Raw genomic sequence first — 20,856 nt, 5'->3', positions numbered from 1 at the left:
GTTCCTTTAGAATCTTCTTGCTTTCTTGTACACGTGCACGTGGGTGTGCATACGCACGCCCGCATGCACATGATGACAACCTTTAGCATCATTTCTCAGGTGCCTTTTGTTTGAGACAGGGTCTCTCTGGCCTGGAGCTTCAAAGAATAGGCTAAGCTAACTGGCCAGTGAGTTCCAGGGTCCTCCTTTCTCTGCCTCACATTTCACCATTGCTGGAATTACAAGCACATGGCTCCATGCCCAGCTTTTTACATGGGGGCCAAATTCAGCTCCTCTTGGACAGCGAGTGCTTTACAGACTGAGCCGTGTCTCCAGTCTTTAATGTCTTCTTATTGAATATCTTTAAATGTACAAATATGCTGGGTCCAACCATGTATAAATTTAATGCACAAAAACATATTGGAGACTTGTATCTACTTTGCTCTAGCAATATAATGCTTATACTGACAGAAGCTGAACAACCAGGAAGCATACATGAAGGCATTCCTGTATGTATTTAGTCACCATCTGTTGAGTGCCTACTGTGTGCTCTACACCGCTAGACGACATACGCCCTGGCCACTGGAGGCTCACAGTCTGTTGTGAGAGACAGACATGTCAACACAGTACGAAGGCCGGAATTCAGGGACTGAGAACACTGAGGTCAATTGCTAACAGTGTATAAAACCTGGTGCCCCTGAGGCCCGAACAAGATCTCAACTTCAGGGCAGACTTAGGTTGAGATCAGCCTGAGCTACATGAGATCCTGACTCTAAAAAACAACAGAACAGTTATTGAATTTATAGGATTATGACTTAAGCTGGATTTTGAATGATGAGCAGATAGTCCTCTAGCAAGAGAGCTGGGATCTGGATCCTGTCAGCTGTTTTATCTGAATAGTTTCTGTCCCTTGGTAAAATGCTAAACACTTTCATCAGATGGGGGTTGCAGGTTCTCTCCAGAAGTCAATGGAACCTCATCACAGGGCCATAGGTTCTCTCCTAAGATCACTAGAAAGTGGCCTCTGCCCAGAGCCTGAGCTCTTGCCACAAGCCTCTCCCTGGGATCACTTCCTTGAGCAGTTCAGAGGGCGGGGTAGGGGGTAGAGGGTAGAGAGTGGGGGTAAGTTGGGGGTGGGAGGGTGAGAACCTGAAGGGAATTTCAGGTTCCTGGTGTTGGTCTTGAAGGTCTTCCACTTGGACAGGCTCTTACTGCAGATGTGGAATCCCGTGGAAGTATTATAAAGCTAGAGCAGCCATCTAGAATGGCCACCTTGTGGCCCCTGGCCCAAGTCCACCCTGGGATAACCATGAATGCAACGCAACACAAAAACCTGAATAAGTTACTTAATTCATTGGGAAACACTGCTCAGGTCTTTGTTTAGAACTCAGTTGCATAGTTCTAGAGCACAGACTTTGTAGATGACAACATCACATGTTGGACATGCCTGGTAGATACATACTTCAGTTGTTGTTTTCAGATCGAGTATCATTATGTAGCTTAGGCTGCCCTCAAACTCCTACGTCTCCTGTTTCAGCCTCCACGCTGGGGAATAATTCCATCACCTGAGGAGAATTATCTTGATTGGCACTTCTTTCTTATATCTTTGCATCATTACTTTTCTTAACTCTGGAATTTTCTTTCTGTGGTTAAAAGTAAAGATTCTGGATCCAGATAACTTCTGTTCATCTCCTGGCATAGCCACAAGTTATTTATCCTCTCTATGCCTCAGTTTCCCCAGACATAATGGGGATAACTCTGGTTTTCAGTCCATGGAAGATGGCAGGTCTTCCCTGAGTTTGCTGTGTCAAGTATTAAGAACATGATGAGCCGGGCGGTGGTGGCGCACGCCTTTAATCCCAGCACTCGGGAGGCAGAGCCAGGCGGATCTCTGTGAGTTCGAGGCCAGCCTGGGCTACCAAGTGAGTTCCAGGAAAGGCGCAAAGCTACACAGAGAAACCCTGTCTCGAAAAACCAAAAAAAAAAAAAGAACATGATGAATAGTAAATATTCAGTGGCTGAAATAATGTGAATTACAAAATAGAAGTGCTGTGTCACCACTAAAGCATTCAGGATCAAGCAATGGATTCAAGCAATCTCCAAGGGCCACCTGTATGCCGGTGGGTTCTGCACCAGCCACTGGGAATACAAGGTCCAGTCCTCGACAAAGCTGTACCTACTGAGAAAACAAGACATTTGTACCTTAACACTGTCATGTGGCATGATATATAGAGTGCTTTCCTTAAAAAACAAACAAACAAAAAACTGGTCTTACAGTGTCTGGATGGGCATCTGGATCATGAGTTTCTGTTTCCTGCATGGTAACAAAATGCCTATCGATTTATAGTTGCCTGTTTAAGTGATGGGAGGCACCTCAGAAAAGGGGCAATGGTTGGATTCAGTTAACCTAGAGGGGAAATTTGTCCCAGCAGGCCTTATTTTCTTGCAGCAGGGATGAGTTGTAACAGACTCCTTGTTTGTGTGCCCTGTTTGTTAGGTTTGGAGGAGACCAGCCCGTCTACATCAACATCATTAGAGACCCCGTCAGTAGGTTTCTGTCAAACTATTTTTTCCGTCGCTTTGGAGACTGGAGAGGGGAGCAGAATCACATGATCCGCACCCCCAGCATGAGGCAGGAGGAGCGTTACCTGGTAAGTTTTGTTGCATGGCCGAGGTGGCTCTCTTCTGCCCTTGGAGTGGCGAGTCCAGGTTGGGAGCTCCCACACCGTGGAAGCCTTTGTGGGTGAGAACTTGTTCCAGATGGCCCAGCGCACTACAGCTGGTTCCAGATTGGCTTTGCTCAGTTTTGTCTTTATCGCTGAGTTTTAGGACACTCCTTGGGAGCCCTGACCTGCCACTCCCGTCGTCGTTAACAACAGATGTGTGTAGGGATCTCTCTCAGAGAGTTGCAATGTTTGTTCTCATTCTTCCTTCTCTTCAGTTCCCATGGCAACCTCTTGAGGGAGTGGGCTTTTTCACGTGAGGACCTTGAGAATCCAAAGGGACCTAGGAGTCCTGTCCCCACAAGGGTATACCTTGGAGTTGCTAGTCCTCTGACTTCAAGCTTTCCTCCCATGACTGTCTGCAGTGCTGAACTTGGCTTTTCCGAATCTCCAGACTAATGTTGGCCTCCAGTTGTTTAAAAAGAGCACAGGAACTACTCACAAAAATGGAAGGCTGAGCTGTGTGCCTCATTCCAGCCTGCCACGCACCAGAATGAAAGGCCCATTTCTCGTCTCTTCCTGACATGGGAACAGAAGCTTACTGAGGAGCTCTGAGCTCCGGTTTCATGCTTAGACTTGGTAATCCCCCAAGATACCTCATGGTAATGATTCTTAAAATCTTTCTAAGCATTTCAATATTTCATTTCCCTAAAGATCCGGTGATTTTTTAATTCTTTAGTTTAGTTTAGTTGTTTAGTTTAGTTTAGTTTAGTTTAGTTTAGTTTATGGTGTCAGGTGCCCTTATCTTTGTCTTTAAATTACCAGTTAGGAGTACGGCTACTGATAGATTTTATTTGGTGACATGATGTATGTAGTCAAAATACAGACTCACTTCCCAAAGGAATAACGTTTTCTAATTATCTTTGTTGTTTGTATTGACTCTTACAATAGGTTTATGTTCGTTTTAAAAGAGTACATCCTATTTAATTAAAAATATATTTCAAAGATCTGACTTAGTCTTAATACTAAGAAAATGCTGAGAAGGAAAAGATATGGAAATGAACTGTCTCTGTTTTTTTAATGAAAATAGATTCTTCTCTCATCCAATACATCTCAACCATAGTTTTCCCTCCCTCCACTCCTCCCAGCTCCCTCCCCTCAATCTCAACCTCCCCTCTCCCCCAGATCCACTCCCCCTCTGTTTCTCCTCAGAAAGGAGCAGACCTCCAAAAGACAACAACCAAACACGACAAAACAGATACAATAAGATGAAGCAAAAGTCCTCATATGAAGGCTGGACAAGGCAACCCAATAGGAAGAAAAGAGTCCCAAGAGCAGGCAAAAGAGTCAGAGATTGGTTCCCACAATTAGGAGTCCCGACAAAACACCAAGTTAACAGCCATAACGTACATGCAGAGGGCCTTGCACAGACTCATGCAGGCTCCATGAATGCTGCTTCAGTTTCTGTGAGGCCACATGAGCCCTACTTTGGTGATTCAGTGGGCCATGTTCTCCTGGTGTTCTCCATCCCCTCTGACTTCTGCAATCTTTCCACCTCCTCTTCTATGGAGTTCCCCAAGCTCTGAGGGGAGAGATCCAATGGAGACCTCCAATTTAGATTGTCTCTCCACATAGTGTCTGGCTCTGGGTCTCTGCACCTGCTCCCAGCTGCTGCAGGGAGAAGCCTCTCTGATGAGGACTGAACAGGCACTGATCTATTAGGAATTATTTCATTGATTTTTTTTTCCAGTTGTGTTTGGTTCTACCCTTGGTCTCCCCAGTTCCTGGTCATTCAGGCAGTGTAGGCCATGGGCTCCCTTTTGTGAAGTGGACCTCAAGTTAACCACAGATATTGGTTTACCACTCAAACAAGTTCTGTGCTACCATTGTCCCAGCACATTGTACAGGAAGGACAGACTGTAGATCAAAGGTTGCTGTTGGGTTTTTTTTTTTTTTTTTTTTGGTTTGTTTGTTTGTTTTTGTTTTTTCCAGACAGGGTTTCTCCATGTAGTTTTGGTGCCTGTCCTGGATCTCGCTCTGTAGACCAGGCTGGCCTCAAACTCACAGAGATTCTCCTGGCTCTGCCTCCTGAGTGCTGGGATTAAAGGCGTGTGCCACCACTGCCGCCGCCGCTGCCGCCGCCACCACCGCCCAGCCTAAATCAAAGGTTTTGTGGCTGGGTTGGTGTCCAGGTTTCTCTTGCAGTAGCTTGGAGGGTACCTTTGCACACCAAAGAGACTAGAATATAGGGGTGAAGGCTCCATGTGGGCACCAGCTCGATCTCTCTGTATTCAGTGAACTGTGTGGATGTTGTCCTCCACAACAAGGCCCCACTGTCAAGTTTTTGGGGAGCTACCCTCTATCCTAGCGTCAGCCTGGGTTGTTTAGAGATCTCCATGGGAGGCCACGACTCTTCCAAGTTTGTCTTTCACATAGCATGTGGGAGTTGAGGGGAATCATCTGGATTCTTCTACTCTGTCAAACTTTAGTGCCGTTCTGTCGATCAGTGGTTCTCTCAACCTTCAGGATGCTGCGACCCTTTAATACAGTTCCTCGTGTTGTGGTGACCTCCCCCACCATAAAATTATTTCATGGCTACTTCCTAACTGTAATTTTGCTACAGTTATGAATTGTAATGTAAATATCTGACACGCAGGGTATCTGACATGTGACTCCTGTGAAAGGGTCTTTTGAGCCCTGAAGGGGTCATGACCCACAGGTTGAGAACTGCAGCAGTCCACATGTCACAGTCCTCCAAGGCCTGCATGAGTAATAAGCTATCATCTTTAGAAGGAGAAATTGCAGACTGGGAGTGAGACATGGTTCAGTGGGTTTTCTTTTGCTTTTTGTCATTTTCAGTGTTGAGAATCAAATCCAGGGCTTCCCATGTGCTAGGCAAGTGCTCTATCCCCAAGCTACCTCCCCAGCCCTAGACTATGGGGTTTTTTGTTTATTTGTTTGTTTTGTTTTTTTGAGACAGGATTTCTCTGTGTAGTTTTGGTGCTTGTCCTGGATCTCGCTCTGTAGACTAGGCTGGCCTCGAACTCACAGAGATCCGCCTGGCTCTGCCTCCCAAGTTCTGGGATTAAAGGCGTGCGCCACTGCTGCCTGGCCTAGATTATGTTCTTAGAAGTTCCCGATGTTGAAAGCTGCACAGGTAAGTGCCTGGGTGGATTCCAACTTGAGAGGTTCTAGGGACATTCCCTGGTGGAATTCTACCCTCAGGGACTTGACGGTGCCCTCTTTCCCAGAAATGAACACTGTGCTCTGGACATGGCTGTTTCAGCTGAGCTCACCAGATTGCTTCTTGGCCAGGCTCCCCACTGTGGCAGAGGGAAAACTGGGGGTGGGCGTGGAGGTTTGGGAGGAGAGCCCGAGTGATCCCATCTGCCCTGGTCTGACCCTGTTCAAGGCTGTTTTCTTCTTCAGAGAATAGTTTGTTTATTTGGAAGATGGTCTATTGCTTTTTTTCTTTTTTAATAGCTGAAACGTCTTTTTTTTTTTTTTTTTTTTTTTTTCATCTCTATAGTCTCATGACAGAAAACTGTCCCAGTCAGACCCATCTTCAATTTGGCAAGCCTGGATGGTCAGTTGTGTGAATCAAAAAAGGGGATTGTTTGTGTCTCTGTGGGGAGACAGTGTTTTCTCAGCAAAACTGAGAGGATGCCACCTCAGCTGAACTGAGCAGGTCACCCCCTTGGGGACTGTGCACCAGGCCACTCCCTGCATGCCACATGCCCACAGACTCAGTGATGGCCTGAATCGGGGCTCTCTTCCAGATCTCAGTGCCCTGACTCCTCTCGCTTTATCCAGCTGCCAAAAATCTCAGTGTGCTCTTGGTCCAAAGTCTGGTGGCACTTCTTAGTGTTCAGCTGAGCCGGCTTCTGGCTGAAGAGGCCGGAGAGGGGGCGGTACCTTGCTGCAGTGGGTGGTTTGGAAAAAGATGGAAGGGGATACTGGACTCTGTGTGCCTTGTGGAGGTGATGAGGTCACTTCCTCTTTACACAGGTGTGGGACTGGCAGCGTGGGTCGGGAACTGGAAGGAGTACAAACCTCCCAATCCTGCAGTGTGACAAACACCCCTCAGACCTTATGTTTTATCTTCTGAATGTAGAGGGAAAGAGGACCCAGCGCAGCACTGCATTTTCTGGGCAGAATTGTCTCCTGTATCGTTACCTGCTCTAATGTCACCTACACGTCTTTGTCTTCACAGAGACAACCACTAAAACCATTTGTTTGAGGTGGGGGCTGTAGCTCTGTTGGTAGAGTGCTTACCTAATAGCCATGAAGCCCCAGGTTCGATCCCCAGCATTTCATAAACTGGTGCCAGCAGTTGGGAGGTGGAAGTGGGAAGTTTAAGGTCATCCTCAGCTGTATAGACTTTGAAGCCAGCCTGGAATGCATCAGACCTTATCTCAAAATAGGGGTAGGTATTTGTTTTCAAGTAATCAAGCATTTTCTGGTTCTTTATAATTTCAAGAAACATCTAGTTTTTGTCAAACTTGCTGTTTCGTTCCAAAACATTTTATTGACATTTACCAGCAAATAATGTTTCGACGAATTGATGACACACAGATGATTGACCCGAGGAAAGGCAGTGGCCACAGGCTCAACCATCTTTGTCTTCTCAACCCCACAGAGTGAGGCTGGCAAGAGATACCAGGAACCCAGATCCTTTGTAATGAGAGCATGAACTCGAAGCAACTGGGAGTTTTTGAGAGGAAAGCAAGAGACAGGGATATGCTGGCTAATTTATGTCAACTTGACACAGACTGGAGTCATCTGAGAGGCAGGAACCCCAATTGAGAAGATGCCTCTATAGGTCAGGCTGAAGGCAAGCCTGTAGAGCATTTTCTTAGTTATTAATGGGGATGGGCCCAGCCTATGGTGGGTGGTACCATCCCTCGGCTGGCGGTCCTCGGTTCTATAAGAAAGCAGGCTGAGCAAACCACAGGGAGCAAGCCAGTAAGCAGCACCCCTCCCTAGCCTGGACATCAGGTTTCTGCCCTGCTTGAGTTCCTGCCCTCACTGTGTTTGATGATGAACTGATACATGGAACTGTGCATGAAATGAACCCTTTCTTCCACAAGTTGCCTATGGTTGTGGCGTTTCATCACAGCAAGAGTAACGCTAAGACAAGGGCTTTTCCTGCCAAGCCTCGCCCTTTCTAGACTCTGAGTTTCCTGTGCTGTCCATTTTCACTCAGCCAGCTGTGCATCCATAACTCTGCTCGCCGTTTCCCAACAGCTGTGCACACTTCGAAGGTGGAATATTTATCATGTCGAGCTTCATCCTCAGTTATAGCTGTGGCCCCAATGGGCCACCCCGCTACTTGAAGGGCAGGAAGGCATGGGGAGCATGTTCCCATCGAGTAAGCTGCCTCTGTGATACGAGTCATTCAACTTGGCTGGAAACCATGGAAATAATGCCTGTTTCAAAGAAAGGCTATGTAATTGACAGCTTCTTAATTCATAAGGAATCCAGTGAGTCATGCTGGCCTTCTTAGATTCTGGAGAAGCCTGACAGTGGGTCAGAATCAGCTTTTTTTTTTTTTTTTTTTTTCTTACTAATAGTTTGAGTTAGCCTAGAAAACAATGGGTTTCCTTTTGACCTGTGTGTGTGTGTGTGTGTGTGTGTGTGTGTGTGTGTGTGTGTGCCTGTGTGTCATTGTATCTCGCTCAAAAACTTCCTCCCCAATGCTGTCCGCTGTCCCTCCTCTTACTCTCTCACCAGTCTCCTTCCTGTCCCTTAAATGTCCCCTGCTGCAGAAAGTTATGCATTTTAATTTGCCTGAGCATTTGGACTCTGGACATCATTAGCCTGGGAGCTATAGGTGTGAAATGCTGGCGGGTGGAACTTTCCACTCCGTCTTCACTGGCTCGGATGTCTCCGTCATTCTAAGAATGAATCCTCGAGCTCTCCCTCCATTCTGAGACATCATTTTTCTTTAAGAAGAAAAACCAGTAAAGCATTTGATTTTTTAGTGTTTCAGCAGATAACTGTCTCCAGAATCTTTCTGGAGGATGGAAAGGAAGCCTTTGCTCTCTAGCTACTACAGACTTGGCCTCTGGTTGCAGGCCAGTGAAGGGCCCGGGGCTTGGTGTATTGCTGCCTGCTTTTCAACTGTGCTAGCTGGTGACTCGGCCAGAGCTTGGCCTCTGTGGGCCTCACTTGTCTGATCTGTACAATGGGACTGTTGATTATCTTCTTAGCCTTTCTCTTGAGTCATTGGGAGAACCAGTTAAGCCATCTATGCAGAACCTGAAAACCTCTATGGGAACCTAAAATCCTTCAAGAACACATATCAGTATTGATATGTCTGTACCCTTGGCTCTGTTAATGGATCTTTGCGGCCTAAAAATGGTCCCTTTGCTCAGTAGTCACATTTCAAGAGACAACTGCTAGTATTCTAGTGAAAGGGACCCCCCATCCACTCCCCACTCCCTTACTCCCCCCCCCCCTGGCTGGAGCTTCCCTGCTCAGGGATCCTGCAAATCCTGCAAAGGCTGCTGCTTTTATGGGGCACCTAACATGCAGGGCTGAGCCTTGAACTATCAGGTCTGCTGCCCCTGCTAAGGTCTCATATGGCCTCACTGGACCCCATCCATAGGGGTAGTTGTATTCCCAACAGCTGGAGATACATCGTGATCCCAGTCGGCTGGCAGCCATGTGTCCCATGTTTATTTGCTTGGAGCTCGTGTCAGCACTGGGTTATTAAGTCATATGATCAGTATGCCCTGCCTCTCTGAGGACTGAAGGGACTGGAGAGGGGAAGACAAGTTCCTGGGGCCTAGGAGCCCCTGGCTGAGAGATAGTCTTTCACGTTCCGCTGCAGATATTTTATAAGAAAAAGCCACTGTGTGAGATGTACAATACTTTGGGTCATCTGGCAAACAAGGGTGGAGAGAGAGGGGGAGGGGGGGAGGGAGGGAGAGGGAGAGCAGAGAACTACTAAGGAGTTTTGGAACAAAGGAGAAACAGAGCGCTTGAAGCCTTGTGAGCTGGAGATTAGAATGGCACCAACCACCTCCTGAGCTGCCCTCAGAGAGCGTCAGCTGTACACAGGCCTCCGTCTTCTGTATTGCTCTCAATGTGCTTGTCTTCCAAACTCCCATAGAATAACCCGCTTATCTCTGAGTACTCGATGGTTTTTCCAGCCCAAAGTTTAAATACCACCACAATCCTCCCCAAAACATATGGTCAAGTCTGTCATCTACCCCACTCCTGGTACTAATTTCTATCTTAGATAGGGGTTTTAGTGCTGTGATAAAACACTATTACCAAAAAGTAACTTGGGGGAAAAAGTTTATTTCATCTTATAGCTTGTAACCCATCATTAAGGGAAGTCCGGACAGGAACCTGGAGGCAGGAGCTGATGCAGAGGCCATGGAGGAGTGTTGCTTACTGGCTTGTTCCCATGGCTTGCTCAGTTTACTTTCTTAGAAACCCCAGAACCACCTACCTGCTGGGGGGGGGGGGGCACCATCTCATATCTATCGTCAATCTAAAAAAATGCCCCATAGGCTTGCCTACAGACCAGTCTTGTGGAGGCATTTTCTTTATTATGGTTCCCCCTTCTCAGATAACAAATTGACAATAAATGATAAGTAGCCACAACAAGAAAACTCAACAACAACTAGGACATCAGGTTATGGTGTGTGGCCCCTCATGTCAATGCATTCATTCCCCCGTGCAGAGACAAGCATCGGCCCTCTGTCCCTTCTTCCATACCTATACACCATTGAGGAAGAGTGGAGAAGCAAGTGGGAAAAAAACGAGCCACCGAAAAGGGCCAATGTACACAGCTGTGTTAATCACTCAGGTTGCCAGGGAGAGGGAAAACGTGGAAGTCAGCAGAAAGATATGTGTAGTTATGAGAACTACAGGAACCCATCTGCCAGTGAGGATCAGGAAGTACTACATAGAGTCAGTGTTGGTTTATGCTGTGGCGCTGCTCCTTGTGGCTGGCCATGCTGGTGGAGGAGAGGGCTGGTTGGAAGAATCACAAGCCAGAGTTACCTTTTTAGAGCTTTATTGGGGGGAGGGAGAGAGAGAGAGAGAGAGAGAGAGAGAGAGAGAGAGAGAGAGAGAGGGAGGGAGGGAGGGAGAGAGAGGGAGGGAGAGAGAGGGAGGGAGGGAGAGAGAGGAAAGAGAAGAAGAGAGGGGAGAGAGATAGACAGGAGCGGAAAGGAAAGAGAGGGGCGCACAGAGGGCCCACCCGCTTTTCAGGCTGGGACGCTGTCGAAGGTTGATGACGCAATTAAGGGCCGAATCCTTACAGTCAGGCTGTGTAAGGATATCCATCACGACACCAGCAGGCCAAGTGCTGGGCCAGGAGAAGCTGTGTAGGAACAGATCCAGTTCCAGTTCCGACCACCAAACGTCACTGAGGCTGCCACGTAGAGAGGAGGAGCTCCCATTGGATGTAGAAGTACCAGCTCACCCTTAGCTACTACTACAGCGATCCAAGGGTGAGATCGGCCAAGGAACCGCTGTCTCCAGCTTGTCATCCTCCTACAAGGAGCAGCTCCAAGTGGGCCAGGGAGGCAATGGGGAAGGAAGCAGTTAGAAGTCCTGGCCGCTGCTCCTGCTGGTTAGCAGTAGATAGTGCAAACCTAGCGTAGCCCAAGAAGGGCAGAGAGAGGACTTGACAGAGAGAGGGGGAGGGGTTGGGAGGCAGGGGACAGGTTCATACAGTGACATGAGTTGTCACCGGCTGGCACTTGTTTAATCAGGAAAAGAGTGACATCCAGGAATGTCCGCTGCAGGCACAGGGGCGGCTTCCCAAAGGAGGAGAAGCCTCCGAGGCTGGAGGGATGGGGTGCAGAGAGAGCAGGAATAAAGAGCAGAGGAGGGAACTCCTGCTGGCGATGGAACACTCTAGAAAACGTGCACACTCCCCAGAGCAGACAGGCTTACTCTGTGGAGAACCACCCCTTGGGCTGGAGCCCGTGGTGGGGAGGAGCTGGAGGAGAGGCAGCATTTCTCCAGATGTTGTTCCCTGAGGGCGGCTTCGCCTGACCTGCTTTCTCCGAGCAAGGTCCCATCAGGACCATCAAACAACCACAGCGGCCACCAGAGCACAGCCAGGTGCATCCCGCTGGCCATCTGTCCGCTGAGCTCATCTGTCCCTCCCTCACTGTGAGTCAGCAATCCCTGCAGCTGTGGGCTGGCACCCTACCCTGGCAGGGCCAGGTGGCTGGTATTTACTAAAGCCTTGCTTCAGCCTTGGCTGCTCCTGGGAGTCACGGCGGGGGTGGGGGGGTGGGGGGGGTGGGGAGGTGGGGGTGGGGGTAGAGTCAAGTCCAAACCACCAATGCCTGAAACATAGTACAGGAATGTGGCTAGTCTACGATGCAGCCTGGACTTGAGGGGTTTGTTTTGTTTTGTTCCGTTACTTAAAGGCCCAGAAGTGAGGGTGATGTGTAGCTGTGGCTGAGAACTGGTGAAATTAGCCACATGTCCACTCTCCCCTGGTGAATTTTCAAGGGCTGTGTTCACTGGAGAAGTGTGCCTCTGCTCATTTAGAAAAAGCTATATTTGCCCCCCCCCTAAATTTTTCCCTTTTCTAGACTTTTAATTGACACATACAAATAAAGGTCTTAAAGAAGTCCAGGGACTGGAGAGACGGCTCAGTTGGTAAAGTGCTTGCCGCAGAAGCGTGAGGACCTGAGTTCGGTCTCCCAGAAGCCACATAAAAAAAGCTGGGTATCTGGCCCAGGAGATGGAGCAGAGGGGGCCGGTGCCTATGTTCAGGCTAAGGACCAGAGTTTGATCCACAGATCACACACACACACACACACACACACACACACACACACACACACACACACAAAAGTGACAAAAGAACCTATAGCCTTTAAAAGCACCCAGAAGCATGTGTCAGAATGCAGGTACATGTGTCAGCAAGCACACACACACACACACACACACACACACACACACAATTTTTTTTCTTTTAAATTTGGACATATTTATAGTCCCAGTGCTGAGAAGATAAAGAGACCGAAGGCTCCTTGGGACTAGTTAACCAGCCATACACACTGACTTGTTAACCAGCCATTCCCACTGACTTGTTAACCAGTCATACACACTGACTTGTTAACCAGCCATTCCCACTGACTTGTTAACCAGCCATACCCACTGACTTGTTAACCAGCCATACCTACTGACTTGTTAACCAGCCATATGCACTGAATTTGTGAGCTTTACATTTAGTGAGAGACCCTCTCTCAAAAAAAAAAAAAAAAAGAAAAGAAAGGAAAAAAATGAGGTGGAAGGTAATTGAGGACAACACCTGGCATTGACCTCTGAGGTCCATTTGTTCATGTGTGCATGAGCGTTTACACACACACACACACACACACACACACACACACACACACACACAGAGTCAGACGGTGTAGTGCAATATCTGTTGTCTTTATGAATATCCCATGTGTATCTTCAGCCAGGCATTTTACTGGAAATCGAAATAGAGAATGTTTATGACTGGGAAGCCAACGAGTATGGCACACTGCATTTAAGATCTCACTTTAGAAAGCTGTTCTTCCTGCAACAGGCGAGAGTGAGCGTTTGGATGAATGGAGAACTTTTAACATGTGGTCCTCACCTCTTCCCCTTCCATAGGTTGGCAGGGCACTTGGAATGCGTGGCTGTCTCTTCGGGGGGCTGTGTGAGATTCTTTCAGCGTAGGCACACTCACACAGTGGCATGTGAAATAAAACGACGCCGGCTAACAGAACCAGGTCTCAAGTGCCGTCAGGAAAGGCTGCAGGAGACCGCTCTTAGAACCAATGGGGCGAAGAACCTCAAAAAGTGAAAAGCCAGTGGCTCCACTAATCCGTGATGAAATTTGAATTTTACACCCCACACTTGTTTTGCAAAAGCTGGCACACTGCCAGAGTTGTCCCCAATTTCGCTCCGCAGTATTTTCCCTCTGCCCAGCTGTTTTACATACGCAGTGTAAATTCCCCCAAAGGCTGCCTGACCTCCAAACAAGTTCTCCAAAATATTTTGTCATCTGAAGACAAGGAAAAGTAAGGGTAAAGACATCTGAGAGATTTATTGGAGTCTCAGCTTGAATTCTAATTGCAGGCACTTATGAAAATGTCAATATTAACATGAAATAGCTGGCAGTTCTTCTAATAAATGTAAATTGAATTAGATAGTGTGTAATTGGAAAAAGACTCCCTCCCCTCGGCCTCTCAAAACAAGTCTCAGGATCCGTGAGCCACGGCAGCCTTGCCCTCTAATGGCTAGAGACTGAAGGACAGGGCTAAGGACTTTGGACTCAAAGAAGTATAGAGACTAGGAAGAGGGAGTGGTGGACTGGTCACCACATTGAGGGCATATTGCAGATGTCAGCAGGAGCGGAGCGGGTGGCCAGATGATGGGGGAAGGGTGAAGAGGTGGCACCTAACAAGAAACTGGTATGTAGTTGGGCATGTGGCACACACCTCTGTAGTTGGAGTTTTCTTTGGTCTGCCAACCAGCTCCCAAACAAAGACACGGAGACTTATTAATTGTGAATGCTCAGCCTTAGCTTAGGTTTGTCCCACTAACTCTTTTTAACTTAATTTAACCTGCTTCTCTTCATCTATGTTTTGCCTCAGGGCTTTTTAACCTTTCTTTCATTCTGTGTGTCCTACTTTCCCGCTTCCTCTGTGTCTGACTTGCTGGCCCCCGGAGTCTCCCTGGATTCTCTTTTTCTTTCTTCCCCCAAGCCTAAATTTCTCCCCCTGCTGAATCTCCCTGCCCAGAAGTCCTGCCTATACCTCCTTCCTTTCTATTGGCCGTTCAGCTTTTATTAGACCAATCAGGTGCCTTTGGTAGGCAAGGTGAAACAGCAACACATCTTTGCATAGTTAAACTAATTTTCTTCTTGCATTGGTAAAGTACTCTGACAAAGCAACTTAAGGGAGAAAAGGTGTATTCTGGGCCAGGCATCAAGGGTACAGTCCATCATGGCAGAGGAAAAAGAGGCAGCAGGAGCTTGATATGTCCATTGGCCATATCATAGCCCCCCAATAGCAACAGAGAGCAGGGAATGCATGTCGTTGTTTAGTCCCATTTCTCTGTTTATACAGTTCCAGGATCCTAAACAGGGAATGGTGCTGCCCTCAGTGGACAGGTCTTCCCACCTCAGTTAACATATCAAGATAATCCTCCACAGGTATGACTGGAAACCCTTTTCCCAAGTCAGCCGTTGTCAACCTGTGGGTGGTGACCCCTTTGGGGATCAAATGACCCGTTCACGGAGGTTTCAGATGATATTCTGTATAGCATATATTTTTACATTATAATTCATAACAGCAGTAAATTACAGTTGTGAAGTAGCAACAAAAATAATTGTATGGTTAGGGGTCACCACAACCCGAGGTATTAAATGGTCATAGCATTAGGATGGTTGAGAACCACTGTGCTAGATCATTTAAGATTCTGTTGATCTGACAACCAACCCTCACACACCTATAATCCCAGTATTTGGGAGGCAGAGGCAGAAAGATCTCAGGTTTGAGGCTAGTGTGGGCTATAAAGCAAGAGACCTTACCCCTGCCCACAAAGAAAACAGAGAAAGGGAGGAGAAGAGAGACTGATGTTGTACATACTTGATTTCCTGAAATGCCGCTGAATGTCTGACTTGCCCCTGAGTATAAGGAAGCCTATAGAATAAGCACTCAAGACTGGCTATCTGGGTGGTCTTGGTTACTAAGTGGTAAGATCCGCAAAGCACACTTTAACCGACTGCTTTCAGTCCCTTTAATGACAGACTAATGAGTGGTACAAAGAAGAGATGGTACCGATAAACATGGTTTAGTATGAATTTCAAGAGATGTTCTGTTTTATCCATGTGGTATTTTCACTGATCGTTTAGGAAAGAGATCAAGAATGAAGGAACGGAGGTGGGGCAGGACTTCATTTGGCCACTGAATCCCCTAAGCCTCCAAGACAGACATTTCTCTGACCCTAAACTCGTGCAGATATTCAAGGAATTAATGTGAGAATTTTAAGCAAAGTCCAGTCAATTTCATGACGAGAATAACGTCTAGAAAGCAGGTGTGTTGGAGCTGCCAGTTGTTTAGTGGGTGGGAAATTGCCCCCTGTGTCATTTGATGTTTTTTGTTTTGTTTTGTTTTGTTTTTCTGTAATAAAATGCCAATGACCAAGGCAGCTTAGAGAAGGAAGCATGTGTACTGTTTATTGTAGCTAGAGTTTTCCTGCCTTGCCCACAGTCAGGACAAATCTTTGTCACCCGCCCGTCCCACAGCCGCTCAGACCCAACCAAGTAAACACATAGACTTATATTGCTTACAAACTGTATGGCCGTGGCAGGCTTCTTGCTAACTGTTCTTATAGCTTAAATTAATCCATTTTCATAAATTTATACCTTGCCACGTGGCTGGTGGCTTACCAGTGTCTTCACATGCTGCTGGTCATGGCGGCAGCTGGCAGTGTCTCTCTGCCTCAGCCTTCCACTTCTCAGAATTCTCCTCTCCTTGTCCCACCTACTTCCTGCCTGGCCACTGGCCAATCAGTGTTTTATTTACTGACCAATCAGAGCAATTTGACATACAGACCATCCCACAGCAGTTTATGGTTCCAGACAGGTAAGAGTCCATCATGATAGGGAGGGAATAGCAGCAAGTGGTAGACATGGGGACAGGACAAGAAACTAAGAGATCGGAGCTAGAGAGACAGCTCAGCAGTTAAGAGCACTGGCTATTCTTCCAGCAGTCCTGAGTTCAATTCCCAGCACCCACATGGTAGCTCACAGCTGTCTGTAAGTCCAGTTCCAGGGGACCTGACAACCCTCACACAGGGTATGCAAGCAAAACACTAATGTGTTGTGGGATGTTTTCTATGTTGTGAATGTGTTGCTCTGGTTGGCTGATAAATAAAATGCTGATTGGCCAGTAGCCATGCAGGAAGTATAGGATAGGTAAGACAAAGAGAGAGGAGAATTCTGGGAAGGGAAAGGTTGGGTGAGGTGATGCTGCCACCGCAATGAGGAGAAGCAACATGTAAGATATTGGTAAGCCATGAGCCACAAGGCAAGGGATAGATTTTTATAGAAATGGGTTAACTTAAGATGTAAGAACTAGATAACAGGAAGCCTGAGCCATTAGGCCAAACAGTTTAAATAATATAAACGTCTGTGTGTTTATTTGAGTCTGAGTGGCTGCCAGCCCAGGCGGGACTGGAGAAAACTCCGGCTACACTAATGCACATGAAAATAAAAATAAGTCATTAAAATAGTTGTATTTAAAAAAAACAAACCCAAGAGATCACATCTTCAACTGTGGTCATGAAACAGAGAATAAACTGGAAGTAGAGTGAGGCTGTGAATTCTCAGATCTCACCCCTGCAATGCACTTCTCCAGCAAGGATGCACCATCTAACCCTCCCCCACAACCACACCACCCGCTAGGGACCAAGTGTTCAAATATCTCATCCAATGGGGGAGGGAACATTTCTCCTCTAAACCAACAGGCACACACCACAAAGAAAACAGCAAGACTACCCAAAAACCATAGAAGTAAAACAGTGGAGTGTCGTCTGCATCCAGATCTAGCCTCTCATGTTTTACACCGTGCTCCTTCTTCAGGAAAGAAGTAAGCAACCCTGGTGCGACCTTTGTAGTAAGGTGACTGCCTTGTTGACTGTGAAACACCTTCCGTGTTTTAGATGAACCGACTTCTTGAATTCGATGCACAGAAGCGTTTCCGATGAGTTTATCAAGCAGAGTGAGGAAGGAGGGACGTTGATGGCTATGTATCTCAGATCCAATTGAGGCGTTCTATCCACACCCACTAATAATAAAAACCCTGGGAGAGTATGAGCAGTCTTCAGAGCCTAGGCAATCAGATTAGCCTCTGCTGACTTTATTGCTTCTGATCTTCTTTCTCGAAGTAATTGCTATTCAGTGTGGATTATGTCTATTTTGCTTCCTCTGATACTGCTTCCTAAATCCTTAAGATTAGTTCATGTTTGTAGAAGCCTTCCATTTTTAGCTGAAGTCCAATTTGTAATAGAATACGTCCCTTTTCTCCATTCTCAGCCCTCATCATGGCTCCTGTTACACAGTGGCAACAGATAAAAGTGTGTGGGGGAGGGAGGAGGCACCGCCAGTGTCTTCCTCTCTGCTCCTCTTCTGTGTACAATTTTAGTGGGTTTTCAGCAAGTCTAACATGCCAGGCACTGTCCAGAGAGTAGCTGTGGCAAAATGGACCTACATTCCAAGTCTTCCTGCAGCATGCATTTTCCTGCTATGTTATTATCAGTGAGGGGGTACCTCCACCTATTCAGACACCCAGACAAGAAACTCTGGGGCCATCCTACCAGCTTTCTCTTTCCCTCCTCCACCTCATATGCAAATGGCTCTCCTCAGTCCATTTTCTATTACTGAGACGGGGCTAAAGGGCAGAGGCTAGTGGCCAGATGTCTTCAGAGCATAGTGCCAGCATCTATTCAGTTCCTGCTGAGGATCTTGGACTTGTGATGGAGTGGAAGATAAATAGTCAGCAAAGAAGCAGGAAGGTGGCCAAACCCCTTGGATAGCTAACACATTTTTGTAGGAAATGCACTGATCTGTCATGAAGGTCCTACCCCTATGACCCCCTATGATCTACTCCTTTTTTTTGGGGGGGGGTCTTTTTTTGGATTTTTTTTTTTTTTTTTTTTTTTTTTGGTTTTTTGAGACAGGGTTTCTCTGTGTAGCTTTGTGCCTTTCCTGGAACTCACTTGGTAGCCCAGGCTGGCCTCGAACTCACAGAGATCAGCCTGTCTCTGCCTCCCGAGTGCTGGGATTAAAGGCGTGCTCCACCACCGCCCAGCTTCCTTTTATTTTTTAATAAAGAAGTTTTTTTTTTAAAGATTTATTTATTTATTATGTATACAGTGTTGTGCCTGCATGCATGCCTACATGCCAGAAGAGGGTACCAGATCTCATTATAGATGGTTGTGAGCCACCATGTGGGTGCTGGGAATTGAACTCAGGACCCCTGGAAGAGCAGTCAGTGCTCTTAACCTTTGAGCCATCTCTCCAGCCCAATCTACTCCTTTCATGATGTTCCTATTCCGAGTGCTGCTGCAGCAACAGAGTTCAGCCCATGTCTTGGAGAGGGCACTCTGTGTCTTAGTTTTTGTTTTGTTTTGTTTTTTTCTTCTCTGTGAAGAGGCACCATGACCGTGGCAACTCTTATAAATCAAAGCATTTAACTGAGGTGGCTGGATTGCAGTTTCAGAGGTCCAGTCCATTGTCATCAGGGTGGGGAGCATGTCAGCATGCAGGCAGATGTGGTGCTAGAGCTGAGAGTCCTACATCTTAAAACTCAGAGGCAACAGGAAGTCGACTCGCCCACTCTCAAGCCCACCCTCAAGACCTCAAAGCCCACCCCCCAGTGACACACTTCCTCCAACAAGCCCACACCTACTAATAGTGCCACTCCCTTTGAGGGCCATTTTCTTTCAAATTACCACTCACCATGTTTAAACCAGGCTGGTCACTATCTTAGCCTAAAATCATATTAGAATCAAAGCCAGAGGTCTGAGCTGGGTGTGATGGTATTAGAGTTTGGGCATTATTCCCAGGTGTATATTGCATTCTTTTTTTCAATTAAAAAAATATTTTGAAATTATAACTAAATTTTCCCCTGCCTTACCTCCTTCCAAACCTTCATATGCCCCTCCTTACTGTTTGCCAAATTTATAGCCTATTTTTTTATTAATTGTTATGATATACACAAACCACAACAACCAGTATGACATGATAACCCTAAGGGTCTAATAGTGGCACACATGCCTCAGCAGTAACCAATGGCTCTCTAACTGGACATAAGAACTGCTCAACAAGGAAATAATGCCTTGTACTGGAAACCTAGCCAACTCCCTAGGGCACGGTACATATTGGATCTTTTAACTGGTAGCTACCATGGGCAGATGTAGATAAGCTCATAGGGATTCTTTGGGCAGATCAGAGTTGGCCCTGAAATCTGTTGGACCTAAAGAAGGAAAGAGAGAAGCATTTATCTATGGCTTCTATCTACCAGCAGCCTAGTTTACACCAGAAATCTTGCTTCTTTCATATCTTTCATCCAAGTGCCAAGTGAACACCTCTGAGTGCCACACTTTGAACAGAAAGCAAGAGATACACAGAGCTGTGGAGGCTCATGTTCTCAAGTGATTTCCCAATAAAGCTCCGGCAATGGGTGGAAAAGAACATGGACTGAGGTGGGTGCTGGAGCATGTAGTCACCTGCTCAGCCTGATGTTCCCTCTGTCGCTTCTCACAGACCAGCTCCCACCTGAGGGTAAAAAAAAAGCTCATGTCACTTCTCACCCAGCCTTCTTCAAAAGCCTGTGGCCCATAGCTCATTGCCTTCCAATTAGTGGTCAGAGCATTTCATGGACAAATCTGATGTAATGTTGGCTATCATCAAAATTTGATATCATTATTATTATTCCATCAAAAAGCTATACAACTGCCAATAAAGACTCTAGGAAAAATTGGATAAAAATAAAGTTAATACTTCTATCCTTGTAACAAAATTAATTCCAGATGGTAAGAGGAGAATGTAAATATATATATGAAACCATAGATGTATAAGAACCCTCCAGTAATCTGGGGGCCATGGTGCTCACCGCAGCGGAAGAAAACAGAGGAAATGAATTTTATATTTGTTTCAATATAAATTAAGTTTATTGTACAAAAAAAAAAGGTTAGACAGAACTTACTGTGGTAGGATGAAAGCTTAGTTCTTTAACACACTGAAATAAAAGCCCTTACAAACGACTCTACCAACTGGAAAATGAAAGGCAAAATGCCACAGAATCTAAAAATCATTCAGCCGTACTCATCCATTCTCAGATTTGCAAATTAAAGCCATAACTGCCAGGGACACATCAACGTGACAGAGATTTCAGAAACTGTAATTAGTGGTGTCCCCAGAACACTCACCTGGGTCAGGGGAGAGCAGAGCAAATATGTACTGTTGGCAAATGTCTGTGGTGTGCCTGCTCTCACCGTGGCAGTTTGGCGCTAACATGGTTATTGAAAACACCCGAAATGGAAGAGTATTTGTCTCTTTAGTTATGAACTGGCCCCACTGTGTCTGTAACACACGGTGCTATCCGAAGAGCATCGGGGGAGACATGCCCACCTCCTTCTGGTGTCTGGATTTGGGGAAAGAGGTCTATGCTGGATCTTACTCAGT

At 46.6% G+C, this 20,856-nt stretch overlaps 1 protein-coding gene across 1 annotated transcript in view; it reads left to right on the top strand.

The window, feature by feature from the left end:
- Positions 1–20,856, top strand: part of Ust (uronyl 2-sulfotransferase) — a 284,504-nt gene that overhangs the window by 187,841 nt on the left and 75,807 nt on the right. The window contains exon 5 of the mRNA XM_028861084.2: positions 2,477–2,630. Coding sequence (XP_028716917.1) covers positions 2,477–2,630 — 154 coding nt within the window. The remainder of the gene's footprint in view (positions 1–2,476; positions 2,631–20,856) is intronic.

The sequence above is a fragment of the Peromyscus leucopus genome, chromosome 8a, assembly GCF_004664715.2.
Source record: "Peromyscus leucopus breed LL Stock chromosome 8a, UCI_PerLeu_2.1, whole genome shotgun sequence".
NCBI classification, from domain to species: Eukaryota; Metazoa; Chordata; class Mammalia; order Rodentia; family Cricetidae; genus Peromyscus; species Peromyscus leucopus.
The sequence above is the reverse complement of the archived record's forward strand: the minus strand, read 5'-3'. Positions and strand labels throughout refer to the sequence as shown.